At 39.9% G+C, this 12,661-nt stretch overlaps 1 protein-coding gene across 1 annotated transcript in view; it reads left to right on the forward strand.

Annotated features, from left to right (window-relative positions):
* The window catches only part of LOC308082313 (uncharacterized protein), a gene marked incomplete at both ends in the record, with an annotated part of 162,441 nt that overhangs the window by 103,576 nt on the left and 46,204 nt on the right, over positions 1 to 12,661 (forward strand). Inside the window, 3 exons of the mRNA XM_080424030.1 lie at positions 8,968 to 9,214; positions 10,438 to 10,558; positions 11,178 to 11,314. Of these exons, the coding sequence (XP_080280156.1) occupies positions 8,968 to 9,214; positions 10,438 to 10,558; positions 11,178 to 11,314 (505 nt within the window). The remainder of the gene's footprint in view (positions 1 to 8,967; positions 9,215 to 10,437; positions 10,559 to 11,177; positions 11,315 to 12,661) is intronic.

A 12,661-nucleotide genomic window follows, 5' to 3' on the forward strand; every position in this document is an offset into this window, starting at 1 on the left:
TGCAATTATTTGAAAACTTTAGTTACTAGTTACTTAGCAGATTTTGATTATTATTACGAAACACACTAACCACTTCAGCCCTATATACATTTCGGCCATTAGAAAATAGCAGGTGTACAAGCTCACAATGTGTCACGTTGCGACCCATTGTGAGCTTGTAGATCGTCTATTTCCTAAAGATCTTTTACACATTTTGATTTGAAGTACTTTTACTTTTGGTGCTTTAAGTACATTTTTATGCCAATACTTTTTGTACTTTAACTCAAGTACATTTTTAATACCAAACTTGTACTTGTAATGGTCTATTTAGGGTATTGATACTTTTACTTAAGTAAAAAAAAAAGTAGTACTTCTTCCATCACTGCTTAGGAACATGTCTAACCACAATGTCACATTCCATCATCAATTTTGTTCAAGATGGACATGTCTTCTTAATAAAAATAGCAAAATCAACAGGAAGTTAACATTTTTATTAACAAAAGCAAACCGTGCTGGGTTTTCTGGATCAGCTTTTTTTTGTGTTTGTTTACATGCTAAAAGAGTTTGACTTTGAGAGCTGTTTCAACGTACAACGTAAGTCGATGAGGAGCATATTTTGAACGTCCAAATATATAATAATAATCAACGGGGCAATTATTTGTTTATTTCTTGTCCACCTTTGGAGTCGCATCATGGCAACGTAACTACACGACCCACACCTCTACCAAACTGGTCTTGCCCTTTTGAAAGTCCAAATTGTCAATTTACTGTCATCTGGGGACCCCCCACCAGGGTTGCCAGATCTTCTTTATAATGTATTTGAAAATAGCCGATCTACAAGCTCACAACGCGTCGCATCGCGACGCGTTGTGAGCTTGTAGATCTGCTATTTTCAAATAGCTCATGTATATGTTAAAGTGCTTATGTGGCCCATAGTCACTTCTTTGGGCTGGTTTTCCTAGACCTGGATGCTTGTTTCTCTCACAAGCCCCCCACCCCCCCCCCCCAAATCGCGTTGGGACCCCCCTGGTGGGCCCCAACCCACAGGTTGAAAAACCTCTGGCCTCATCACACCACAAGTTGTGAAGTTGATTACACACACATATAGATAATGTGCATGTCCTGGACGCATGACCTGACCAGGAGATATGATGGAACATGTCACATGGAGAACATAATGGTGATAGAATAGAACAGGAATCTGGTATCATTGTTGCTCAGACGTCAGTCTATCTGATGAAGTAGTTCATGGTCATGGTGCGTTAGCCCATTACGATCGGGAACACATCTGTGTCATTTTTTTGATTTCTTCGGCTATTAAAAAATAGCAGATACCGAGTGCCGCGCTATGAGCTTTTATGATTTTGAAAAAATAAGCATTTAACTTTTTCACGTCAAGGACCACCCCAAATGATATATATTTAGCCGCAGACCCCCAATATCAAAATATATTGTTCCAGGGACCACCCCCCCCCCCCCCCCCCCAGAAGCAGAAATTTGAGTTACAAATGTTCTAAATATGTTATAAATGATTAAGAAATATCATATAGTTATGTTTTGAATCAGTTTTTTATTTTTCCTGAAAAACAAAACAAAAAATGACTTAGGCCATTAGTTTAAAAAAAAAAAAAAAATATATATATATATATATATATATATATATATATATATATATATATATATATATATATATATATTCAAAGATTTACACATATTTTCACGATTTTTCCAAAAATAGCAGATCTACAAGCTCATAGCGCAGCACTCGGATTGAATGGGTTATTTGTATCAGTAATGTTTTTACACATATCTAAAACACCATAGCAGTCTCCTCTCTCTTTGGTTCACTATAGTTGCTCTGTGTTCTTCCTTTTGTTCTGTTAAATGTCCACCGAGCTTAACGGTGTCACATCAATCACCCAGTGTATGATTCATATGATCACCATTCACCTTTCATCCACATCACTCACTGTGGAGCAGTGGTGGAAAAAGTACTCACACATTTTACTTAAGTAAAAGTATCAATACTGCAATGTATTAGAACTACTCTGTTACAAGTAAAAGTCTGGAATTCCAGATTTACTTGAGTAAAAGTTCAAATTATTCATATAAAAATGTACTTAAAGAATACAAAAATATAAATATATATATATGTGTGTGCGTGTGCGTGCGTGCGTGCGTGCGTATGTATGTATGTATGTATGTATGTATGTATGTATGTATATGTATATGTATATATATATATATATGAGATGTAATGGAGTAGAAATTGGAAATACTCATAAGGGTCCATTTGGTTCCATTGTACTCTCAGAGTTACAGACCTTCAATGGTCGATTTGGGCCCATCTGTACACCCCTAGGGGTCCATTGGATCCTAACTATCTATCATTTAGCTGGGGACCGAGAGAGAGAGAGAGAGAGAGAGAGAGAGAGAGAGAGAGAGAGAGAGAGAGAGAGAGAGAGAGAGAGAGAGAGAGAGATGAGAGAGAGAGAGAGATGAGAGAGAGAGAGAGAGAGAGAGGATAAGAATGTCCATACGTTACATCCTGACAGGACGTCTGGAGATACATAGAGGACCCTATCTTAGCCTTTAATACTTTAGAAAAACATTTTAAAATAGTTCAAACAGCCAGTGGTGGAAAAAATACTATTTTGTTTTACTTAAGTAAAAGTATCAATACAGCAATGTAAAAATACTCTGTTACAAGTAAAAGTCCAGAATACAAAAGTGTTGGTATTAAAATGTACCAAATTGTCACCTTGCTAAACTAATGGCCGAAGTCATTATTTGAGGAAAATTATATTTTTGCCTAAGTCAGCTCCTCATGACACTGGCCACCTCTGGTAAAATCGCCCATATCCTAATTGAAAAGGGTCATGCTGTTCCCTCCCATTTTAGTATACTGTAACTCCCCAGTGTGACTTAGGCCAAAATAGGCAATTTTTCTGGCCTAAGTCACATAGTTTTTTTACTGATTTAGGCCATTTATTTACTTATTTTTTTTGGCCTAGGTCAGATTTAATCCTATTTAAACCTATTTAAATCTCTTATGTTACATAACTGACAGACAGTGTAATTTAATAGTCATAATTTGTTATAAACATTTTGGGTGAAATGATTAAGAAATATCTTATAGTTATGTTTTGAATCAATTTTGTATTTTTCCTGAAAAACAAAAAAAAATGACTTAGGCCGTTAGTTTAGCAAGGTGCCGAAATGTAAAACTACCCATTATTCAGAATGTCACATTTCACAAGTTTTCAAATGTATGAAAATCTTTTGAAAATAGCAGCCGTTTACGTAATTCCGTGGGGATTTCCACAGACAAATCTCATAGAGATATACAGTAGAGTAGGCTTGGGGATAGTTTTCCAGCTGTATGACGTGGTGGTGTGTTTCCCTATCACACGTTTTAATGAGGGCCTTCTCAGCTGTCCTCCAATCCTTTTTATTAAGACTTGAGTGTTGTCTCAAGCAGTGTGACAGTGTGTTTCTGCCACAGCCATATCACCCTCTGTAGAGATAAGAGTGTGTCAAGTAAATCCTTTCAATCTTTATTTTAGACCCAAGGGACCCATCCATATCATAATGAAAAACAGTGGTGGAAAAAGTACTTAATATAGAAATACTCTATTTCAAGAAAAAGTCTGGAATTAAAAAAAAAAAAAAAAAAAAAAAAGTACCAAAAGTAAAAGTTCACATTATTCAGAATGTCCCAAGTTTTCAAATGTAAACAAATCGTTTGAAAATAGCAGATCTACGTACAAGCTCACAATGTGTCGCACCGCAACACGTTGTAGATCTGCTATTTTCAAATGGCCAAAATGTAGGCTATATACTGTAGGGCTGAAGTGGGTAATGTATGTTTGGTAATAATAATCAAAATTTACAAAGTAACTAGTAGCGTTTTCAAATAATTCTAGCGGAGTAAAAACACAATATGTAGCCTACAGCTCTGTAGATGTAGTGGAGAAGAAGTAAAAGTACTGAACGTATAAAATACTCCAGTGAAGAAAGTCCACAAATTTGTACTTAAGTACAGTACTTGAGTAAATGTACTTTGTTACTTTCCACCACTGCAAACAGCCGATCTACATCGACACGTTGTGAGCTTGTAGATCGGCTATTTGAACTATATTAAAATGTTTTTCAAAAGTAGGTTAAAAAAATTCCTTAAATGTTTAGGCATAAGGGATAAGGCAACAACACCACAGACTGCCATATGTAAATTATGCTAATTATGATTAATTATGTTAATTGTTATTACTTAATGCTTTTGCACGAAGTAGGTTTATACAATCTTTATTTTATTTTTTTCATTTGTGTTGGCCTTAAATATTGCTGCTGTTCCTCTCTATGCAGAGCTGCAATCTTTGTTTCTGATGGTTGTTTACATCATAGGAAAGCCTTGTCATGGCCATGTTCAGATTATGGTTTAAAATCATGAGATTGTGTCTCTAGAACTTGAACTGAATTGAAATCCTGGAACGTTTTTAAGTGAAAAGATAGAGCCCTATAATAAATGTACAATAGACCCTTTGAGTATGCACAGTGTTTAAGTGAAACGATAGAGCCCTATAATACATGTACAATAGACCCTTTGAGTATGCACAGTGTTTAAGTGAACAGATAGGGCCCTATAATGTACAATAGACCCTTTGAGTATGCACAGTGTTTAAGTGAAAAGATAGTGCCCTATAATGTACAATAGACCCTTTGAGTATGCACAGTGTTTAAGTGAAAAGATAGGGCCCTATAATGTACAATAGACCCTTTGAGTATGCACAGCGGGAAATTAGCAGTGGTGGAAGAAGTACTCCGATATTTTACTTAAGTAAAAGTAGCAATACCAAAATATAAAAATACTCTGTTACAAGTAAAAGGCCTGTGTTCAAAACGTTACTTGAGTAAAAGTACAAAGGTATTGGCATCAAAATGTACTTAAAGTACCGAAAGTAAAAGTACAAAAATGCTTGAAAATAGCAGATCTACAAGCTCACAACGCGTCGCATAGCCAAAGAAATAAAAAACATCACACAGATGCTTTCCCGGTCTTGATGGGTCAATGAGAAGGCTGGTCTGCAGTTACACACAGATAAGGGGACATTTGTGTACAAAATGTTCCCATAACATAAACGATCAAGTTTTTGTTGTTGTTGTATTTTATCACTTATTTCATTTTGATATGCTAAATTCTAAATTCTAAAAAGAGTAAGATGAAGATTGTCCGAAGCAGGGAAGACAGACAGTCAACCTTTTCCTGACTTCTATCTCTCCGGCACTGCCCTCAGTGTCTGCTGTGAGATTAAATATGTGGGCCATATAATCTGAAATGACCTCTCTGATGACAAGGACATACTGTATACAGACATACTGTATACAGACAGTGAAGCTGTACTGTATGCTCAAGGGAACATGCTGTGTCGTAAATGTGCTCAGTACAGGTGAAGATTTCACTTTCTGTGCACCTCTGTATACTAACTGCCCACCTGTGGGGTCGCTACAAACAAGGCAGCATCAGACGACTCACAGTGGCTTATAATCAGTGGTGGAAAAAGTACTCACATTTTTTACTTAAGTAAATTCAAAATGTATTTGAGTAAAAGTACAAAGGTATTGGTATCAAAATGTACTTAAAGTGGCAAAGGTAGAAAGTACGCAGAATGTCCCTTTTCACAAGTTTTCAAATGTATAACATTTATAAAAAAATCTTTAGAAAATAGCAGATCTACAAGCTCACAATGCGTCGTGAGCTTGTAGATCGGCTATTTTCAAATGGCCGAAATATATATAGGGCTGAAGTGGGTAACGTATGTTTTGTAATAATAATCAATACCTACAAAGTAACTAGTAACTAAAGTTTTCATATAATTGTAGTGGAGTAAAAGTACAATATTTGCCTCTGAGATGTAGTGGAGTAGAAGTAAAAGTATTGGAAATTGGAAATACTCAAGTAAAGTACAAATACCTCAAAATTGTACTCATTACAGTACTTAAGAAATGTACTTAGTTACTTTACACCACTGTTTATAATGACTGTATCAAAGTAGTATTGTTTTTGTTATGATTTGGATGGTCCCTTGGGTCTAAAATAAAGATTGAATGGAATTGAATTGAATTGAAAGGATTTACTTGACATGCTCTTATCTCTACAGAGGGTGATATGGCTGTAGTAGGAAACACAGTGTCACACTGCTTGGGGCAACGCTCAAGTCTTAATAAAAAGAATTGTAGGACAGCTGAGAAAGCCGTCATTAAAACATGTGATAGGGAAACACACACTACCAACAAACTATACCCCGGCCTACTGTATATCTCTATGAGATTTGTCTGTAGAACTCCCTACGGAATTACATACACGGTTGCATAAATATGCAATTGGGGTGTGTTGTATGTTGTCTCCCTGCTCTTCTATTGAGACATTTAGATCGTGTCAAAGGTCATGTCTCACCTATAGACACAGGATCTGACACCAATCTTGACCTGATGGTCAAGATTAAATGTATCCCCTGAGCAAGCAGGCAGGCTCTATAGCAATGGCACAAGTGGCAGCACTAAGTACAGTGCTTGAGTAAATGTACTTAGTTACTTTACACCACTGTCCTTAAAGGGATAGTTCACTGCCAAAATGACTGATTGGTTAGTCACCCCATGGAGACTTGAATTCATAGTATATTTTAAAGTTTTTGTCACGTTCCTAAGCCAATAATTTGATGACCGGCAGCGGTTCCGGTAGGAGACACAAAGAGTTTCCTTTGTGTCTCCTATCGGAACCATTGCCTACCGGTCCGCATGGTCATCACATTATTGCCGTAGGAATGCGACAAAAACAACACAACTTGCCCCAGACTGTTGATCAGAGCTCTGGCTATAATATAGGCTTCTTTCCCCGCCTTCAATGTACTTACATATGGTAGGGTTAATATAAAACTACATTTCCTACTACACCTTTCCTTCTTTCTGGCCGCAGCATCTTCTTTATGATCGGGCCTAGATGTGAGGGCCGCGAAGCGGCCCAAACCTCTAGTCCCTTTAATAGATGCCCGATCCACCTCAACAGGCTCCTTCCCACATAAAGAAGCAGTGGCTCTACTCTCTGAGGGAGATAACCGCCACCGTCTTCAGAAAACCCATTTCAGCCGCTAGTATCTTCCATCTCCTTCTGTCAGTCATGACCCACATTTGATGACCATAAAATGAGAGTATAGCAACGAAGGTTGTCCGCTAGATCGACAGCTTGGCCTTCTACTGGCTCAGCTCCCTTTTTAAAGGCACTAAAAAGTGATGCGCTAAAAAAAGTTATGATGTGGTTTGAGTTTATTTCATTTCAATGTTTTATGGTACCGTCTTGCAGCGAATTAATTAAAGTAATTTGTTTTCGGAAAAATAACCAGGGGTAGGCTACTCTGATTTATGATATTATATTTGCTTACACAGACAAAGTGGAGAGTCCTAGGGTTTCCGGGGAGGAAAATAATCCAATGCGTTTGGAGTGTACTCGAAACCAGTACAAGAACTCAGGAAACCTGCTGCCTGCAGGAGAGTTCTTGTACTCGAAACACGTTGCTGAGTAGTCTGTGTGTTTTAAGGCAATTGTTTACCCAAACTAAAAGTTGTAAAAAATACCTTTGTACAGTGGTCTGCCTCCTCAATAGTTTTTTTTGCATTACATTCGCTTAACCACTTAACCCCTGGTAGCCTATACTTTTGTCACACGAATAGTTAAAATGGCTGACCTACAAGCTCACAGTGCATCGCGATGTCACGCGTTGTGAGAATACAGAACATACCGTTGCTGTCGGACAGAAACCTCTTATCTCCATACTTTAACTTTTTGCGTTTTTCTCTTAAATTAACGACCTACTTGATCATATTCTACAGCGTCACACAAAAGCATCAAAAGTAGCAGATCTACGAGCTCGAGCTTGTGGATCTGCTACTTTTGCTGTTTTTGAATTTGAATCCTGAAAAGTAACAGTTTTGGACAGATATTCTAGAGCCAGAATGCAAGCTAGTTCCATAACCTTTTCAGCGAGCTCATATTATTAGGTTCTTGGCAAACAACTACTGTATGCAATTTGCAAACCATCAAAACCTTCCCTGAAAAAGAATGATCACACGTCAAAGCATGTTCTTCAGCTCCTCCTTCAGAGCAGACAGTGATGTTCTCCATGCCGGCAACGCTATAGCTGCTCCTGATCAAGGCCATTAGTCACTTGATTTGGGCTCTTTAGTCTTTACTGCTGAATAATTGAGTCTGTGTGAGGATGCAGACAGCGGCTATGATGGCTCACTAAGAGAGATAGAGAAAAGTCTCCTCTCTGCCAAGAGCAGGAGGAGGAGGAGGAGGAGGAGGAGGAGGAGGAGCAGGAGGAGGAGGAGGAGGAGGAGGAGGAGGAGGAGATAAAAGGATGGGGAGCCGAGGGAGAAAGATGATGGGAGGAGTTGAGAGAGAGAGAGAGAGAGAGAGAGAGAGAGAGAGAGAGAGAGAGAGAGAGAGAGAGAGAGAGAGAGAGAGAGAGAGAGAGAGAGAGAGAGAGAGAGAGAGAGAGAGAGAGAGAGAGAGAGGGAGGGAGGGAGGGAGGGAGGGAGAGAGAGGGGGTGTGTTGAGGTTGTGTACAGTAGATTAGCTACTTTCTCAAATTCTCAATTATCAAACAATTTGAATATTGCGGAAACATTGTTTTTCCACTTAGTCTTTTCCTTTTTTGTATAATTACATAAGTGAAACTTTTATATATTTTAGTTTCATTAAACATAAAGTGAAATATTTCTAACTTATTTTGTTTTGTTTTAATCTTGATATATATTGGTATATAGTATGTAACTTTTTCCAATATGCCATATTCACTCATTTTGCCGGGGACCAGCTGGAACCTCCTCAAGGACCCTCATTGAGAACCACAGTGTTAGGCTATAATATAATATAACATTGACACATTGTTATAGCATAACCTCCATGCTTCCCTCTACTCCTCCCTCCAGGCTGTGAGAGTGACTTCTGGGGCGCTCACTGCAGTAACCGGTGCCAGTGCCAGAACGGGGCGCGGTGCAACCCCATCACGGGGGCGTGCGTGTGCACGGACGGCTGGCAGGGCTGGCGCTGCGAGGAGCCCTGTGAGCCCGCCTACTACGGCAAGGCCTGCCTCCTGCACTGCCAGTGTCTCAACGGAGCCACGTGCCACCACCAGACCGGAGAGTGTCTCTGTGCACCCGGCTATACCGGAGTGTTGTGAGTACTGTCTGTCTGTCTGTCTGTCTGTCTGTCTGTCTGTCTGTCTGTCTGTCTGTCTGTCTGTCTGTCTGTCTGTCTGTCTGTCTGTCTGTCTGTCTGTCTGTCTGTCTGTCTGTCTGTCTGTCTGTCTGTCTGTCTCTCTGGCTGTCTCTGTCTGTCTGTCTGGCTGGCTGGCTGGCTGACTGTCTATCTCTGTCTGTCTATCTATCTCTGTCTGTCTGTCTGTCTGTCTGTCTGTCTGTCTGTCTGTCTGTCTGTCTGTTCTGTCTGTCTGTCTGTCTGTCTGTCTGTCTGTCTGTCTGTCTGTCTGTCTGTCTGTCTGTCTGTCTGTCTGTCTGTCTGTCTGTCTGTCTGTCTGTCTGTCTGTCTGTCTGGTTGCTAGAAGTATGTTTCATGTTTTGTGTTTGTGAGTGAGTATATTCAAAATTGTACTCATTCAACTGTACTTGTTCCCTATTGAAGTATCTTACCACACTGACCCCCGAACTTACCCAGCCTAGACCATAAACACTACCCACTACCTAATTAGCCTTGCAAATATTCCACAACAAACTATCATTTAACCTCAAAGGTTGACACATTCACTGTGAAACATCAACGTCATTTTGAAAAGTAGAATAGCCAGACGTATACAAGAGCTTTTAGTTCAGCTTTTCTCGTCGTGAGACATGATTGAAGCTCAAGGCCAGACAGTCCACACCAACGCAACTCCTTGCAACAAAACCGTTTTGGAGACATTTGCAGTGGTGTGGACTGGCCTTTAATCCATTAAGACCGGGAACGCAGCTGTGTCATTTTAAGATGTCTTGGCTATTCAAAAATAGCAGATATACAAGCTCATAGCGCGACACCGAGTGCCGCACTATGTAGATCTGCTATTTAAAAAAAAAATCTTGAACATTTGTGCAAATATATATATTTTTAAAGCAAATATTTGTAAAATGTTTTGTTCCAGGGACCCCCAGAAGCAAAGATTTGAGTTACAAATGTTCGCTTTAAAAACATATTCAAAGATTTGCACACATTTTCACATTTTTTCAAAAAATAGCAAATCTACAAGCTCATAGTGCGCCACTCGGTGCCGCACTATGAGCTTGTATATCTGCTATTTTTTAATAGTCAAAGTATAAAATAATGGATAAAGCTAAAATCTAAAATGACACGTTCCTGGATTGAATGTGTTAATGTCCGCCTCTCTTCTTCTTGTGTTCTGTGTATAGCTGTGAGGAGCAGTGTCCTCCAGGGAGCCATGGCGCCCTCTGTGAGCAGCGCTGTCCCTGTCAGAATGGAGGGACATGCCACCATGTCACCGGAGAATGCACCTGTCCTGCTGGCTGGGTGGTACGTGCTGTACAGCGTGATCTAATATAAGAGTGACGACACTATAGCGTTGACTTAGCCTGGGACCAAAGGGACATTTCAGTTTTAAACTTGTTGGAAAGTGAAATCTCCCTTTTAAAGTGCAAGGACACTTTGGTATAGAGGTTTGGGTTGTGTAGGCCTAGTGGGTTTTTCAAACGTTTTCTTGTCAAATGTTTTTTTTGGCTGCGGACCCCCATCTGAAAATATGTTGTGCCAAGGACCCACAGTAGGGAAGATGTGTGCAAAAAAAAGAAAAGAAAAACATAATTCAAACGATATTCAAACATGTTCACAATAAAATATTTTCAAAAATAGTATAAAGTATAAAAAGTGGTTAAAGTGTTTGAAATGATTGTAAGGCTATATTAACTCATTTCACTGGTGACCCCCCTTGTCCTCTCAAGTATAGTAAGTGTGTGTGTGTGTGTGTGTGTGTGTGTGTGTGTGTGTGTGTGTGTGTGTGTGTGTGTGTGTGTGTGTGTGTGTGTGTGTGTGTGTGTGTGTGTGTGTGTGTGTGTGTGTGTGTGTGTGTGTGTGTGTGTGTGCGTGCGTGCGTGCGTGCGTGCGTGTGCATGTGTGCATACGTGTGTGTTTCCAGGGTTCAGTGTGTGCCCAGCCGTGCCAGTTTGGATCCTATGGCATCAACTGTTCAGATGAATGTACTTGCCGTAACGGAGGCCTGTGTGACCACATCAGTGGGCAGTGCCAGTGTACTGCAGGCTTCACTGGAGACAGGTACATATCGTTAGTTAGACAGTACACAGGTACTCTATATGTGCTGTAGTACCTTTTTGTCGCTGTCAGGCAGAAAGCTCTTATCTCCAAGTTTCACATTTTTATGACTTTTCGTAAATTAATGCCCTACGTGATCATACTACAGCGTCACACAAAAGTTAGTCTGGGAGACTTCGCCTCAGAGCCTGGACAGCAGGGGCGCGGCCACTGCGTTCTGATTCAAATCAACAGCCAATGAAGAAAAGGGGGTGGGATCCACATGCAGTGGGTGTTGCATGTAAATAGGAGCGACGCGGCCGCCATTGTTGTGTACTGATGTTTGCCTCTCGTCGGACTGTTTAGACGAGTTGCAGACCGGTAAGAGGCGTGTCCGCTCAGATTCTGAGCGTAAGTTACATCCCGCCCACAAATACCAGGGCTCTGGCCCAGAAGTTCCTCGCCCCTCCCGTTTGTATGCGAGAGCTGGCGAAAACTTCTGGGAACTCAGAGTACACAAAAGTAGCAAAAGCTTGAGCTTGTAGATCTGCTACGTTTGCTATTTTTGAATTTGAATCCTGAAAAATAACAGTTTTGGACATATGAGGTTTCCACCCGACAAAGACGTTTTACTTCTATGTATGTACAGTATGTCTGCATTGTTGTTTATTGTTTATTTCAGGTCCCAGCTGGTCACTGCCTTAACAGTGACTATTCTTCCTGGGATTTAACTATTAAATTATATATTAAATATAAAAAAGTATACAGTGCAATTGAAAAATGTACACACTTCACCCATGTTCAACCCATCTTCATGCTGATGATATATGGCAGTGGTTCTATAATTGTCGAAATGTGTGCGCCTCGCAATGCAAAGCCTTGTGAGCTTGTAGATCTGCTATTTTCACAATATTTATCCGTGGAACGGAGTCAAACAAAATGTGATTAGTTTGGGGGGGGTCACGGCCTGAAAAGGTTGAGAACCACAGATACATGGTACCACTCTCTGAACTGTCCACAGCCCTCCTCTGAGCCACAGACCGGGTAGGAAAAAAGTGGTGCCATATTATCATCAGCATTAGTGAGGACCAGTCATATAAAGACAGAAAATGGGTGTAGTCGTCCTTTAAGTACAACATCTGAATAGGCTACTTCTTTCACCTCTGTCATTTACATCCCCGCCGGCAAAAGGAAATACTGAACATAGTGTCTTTATCATTATTATTATTATTACTAAGCTATGCAAACATGACTCACTGATAGAGGATTAAACGACATATTCAGCGTAGTCCCAAGTACACCATTAAGGTCAACAGATTAGACATTATGCACAGACCCTGAGCTGTACTGAAAGGTCCACGTTTACACACT

Source organism: Gymnoscopelus braueri, assembly GCF_963280865.1.
Source record: "Gymnoscopelus braueri genome assembly, chromosome: 1".
In the NCBI taxonomy this organism is placed as follows: domain Eukaryota; kingdom Metazoa; phylum Chordata; class Actinopteri; order Myctophiformes; family Myctophidae; genus Gymnoscopelus; species Gymnoscopelus braueri.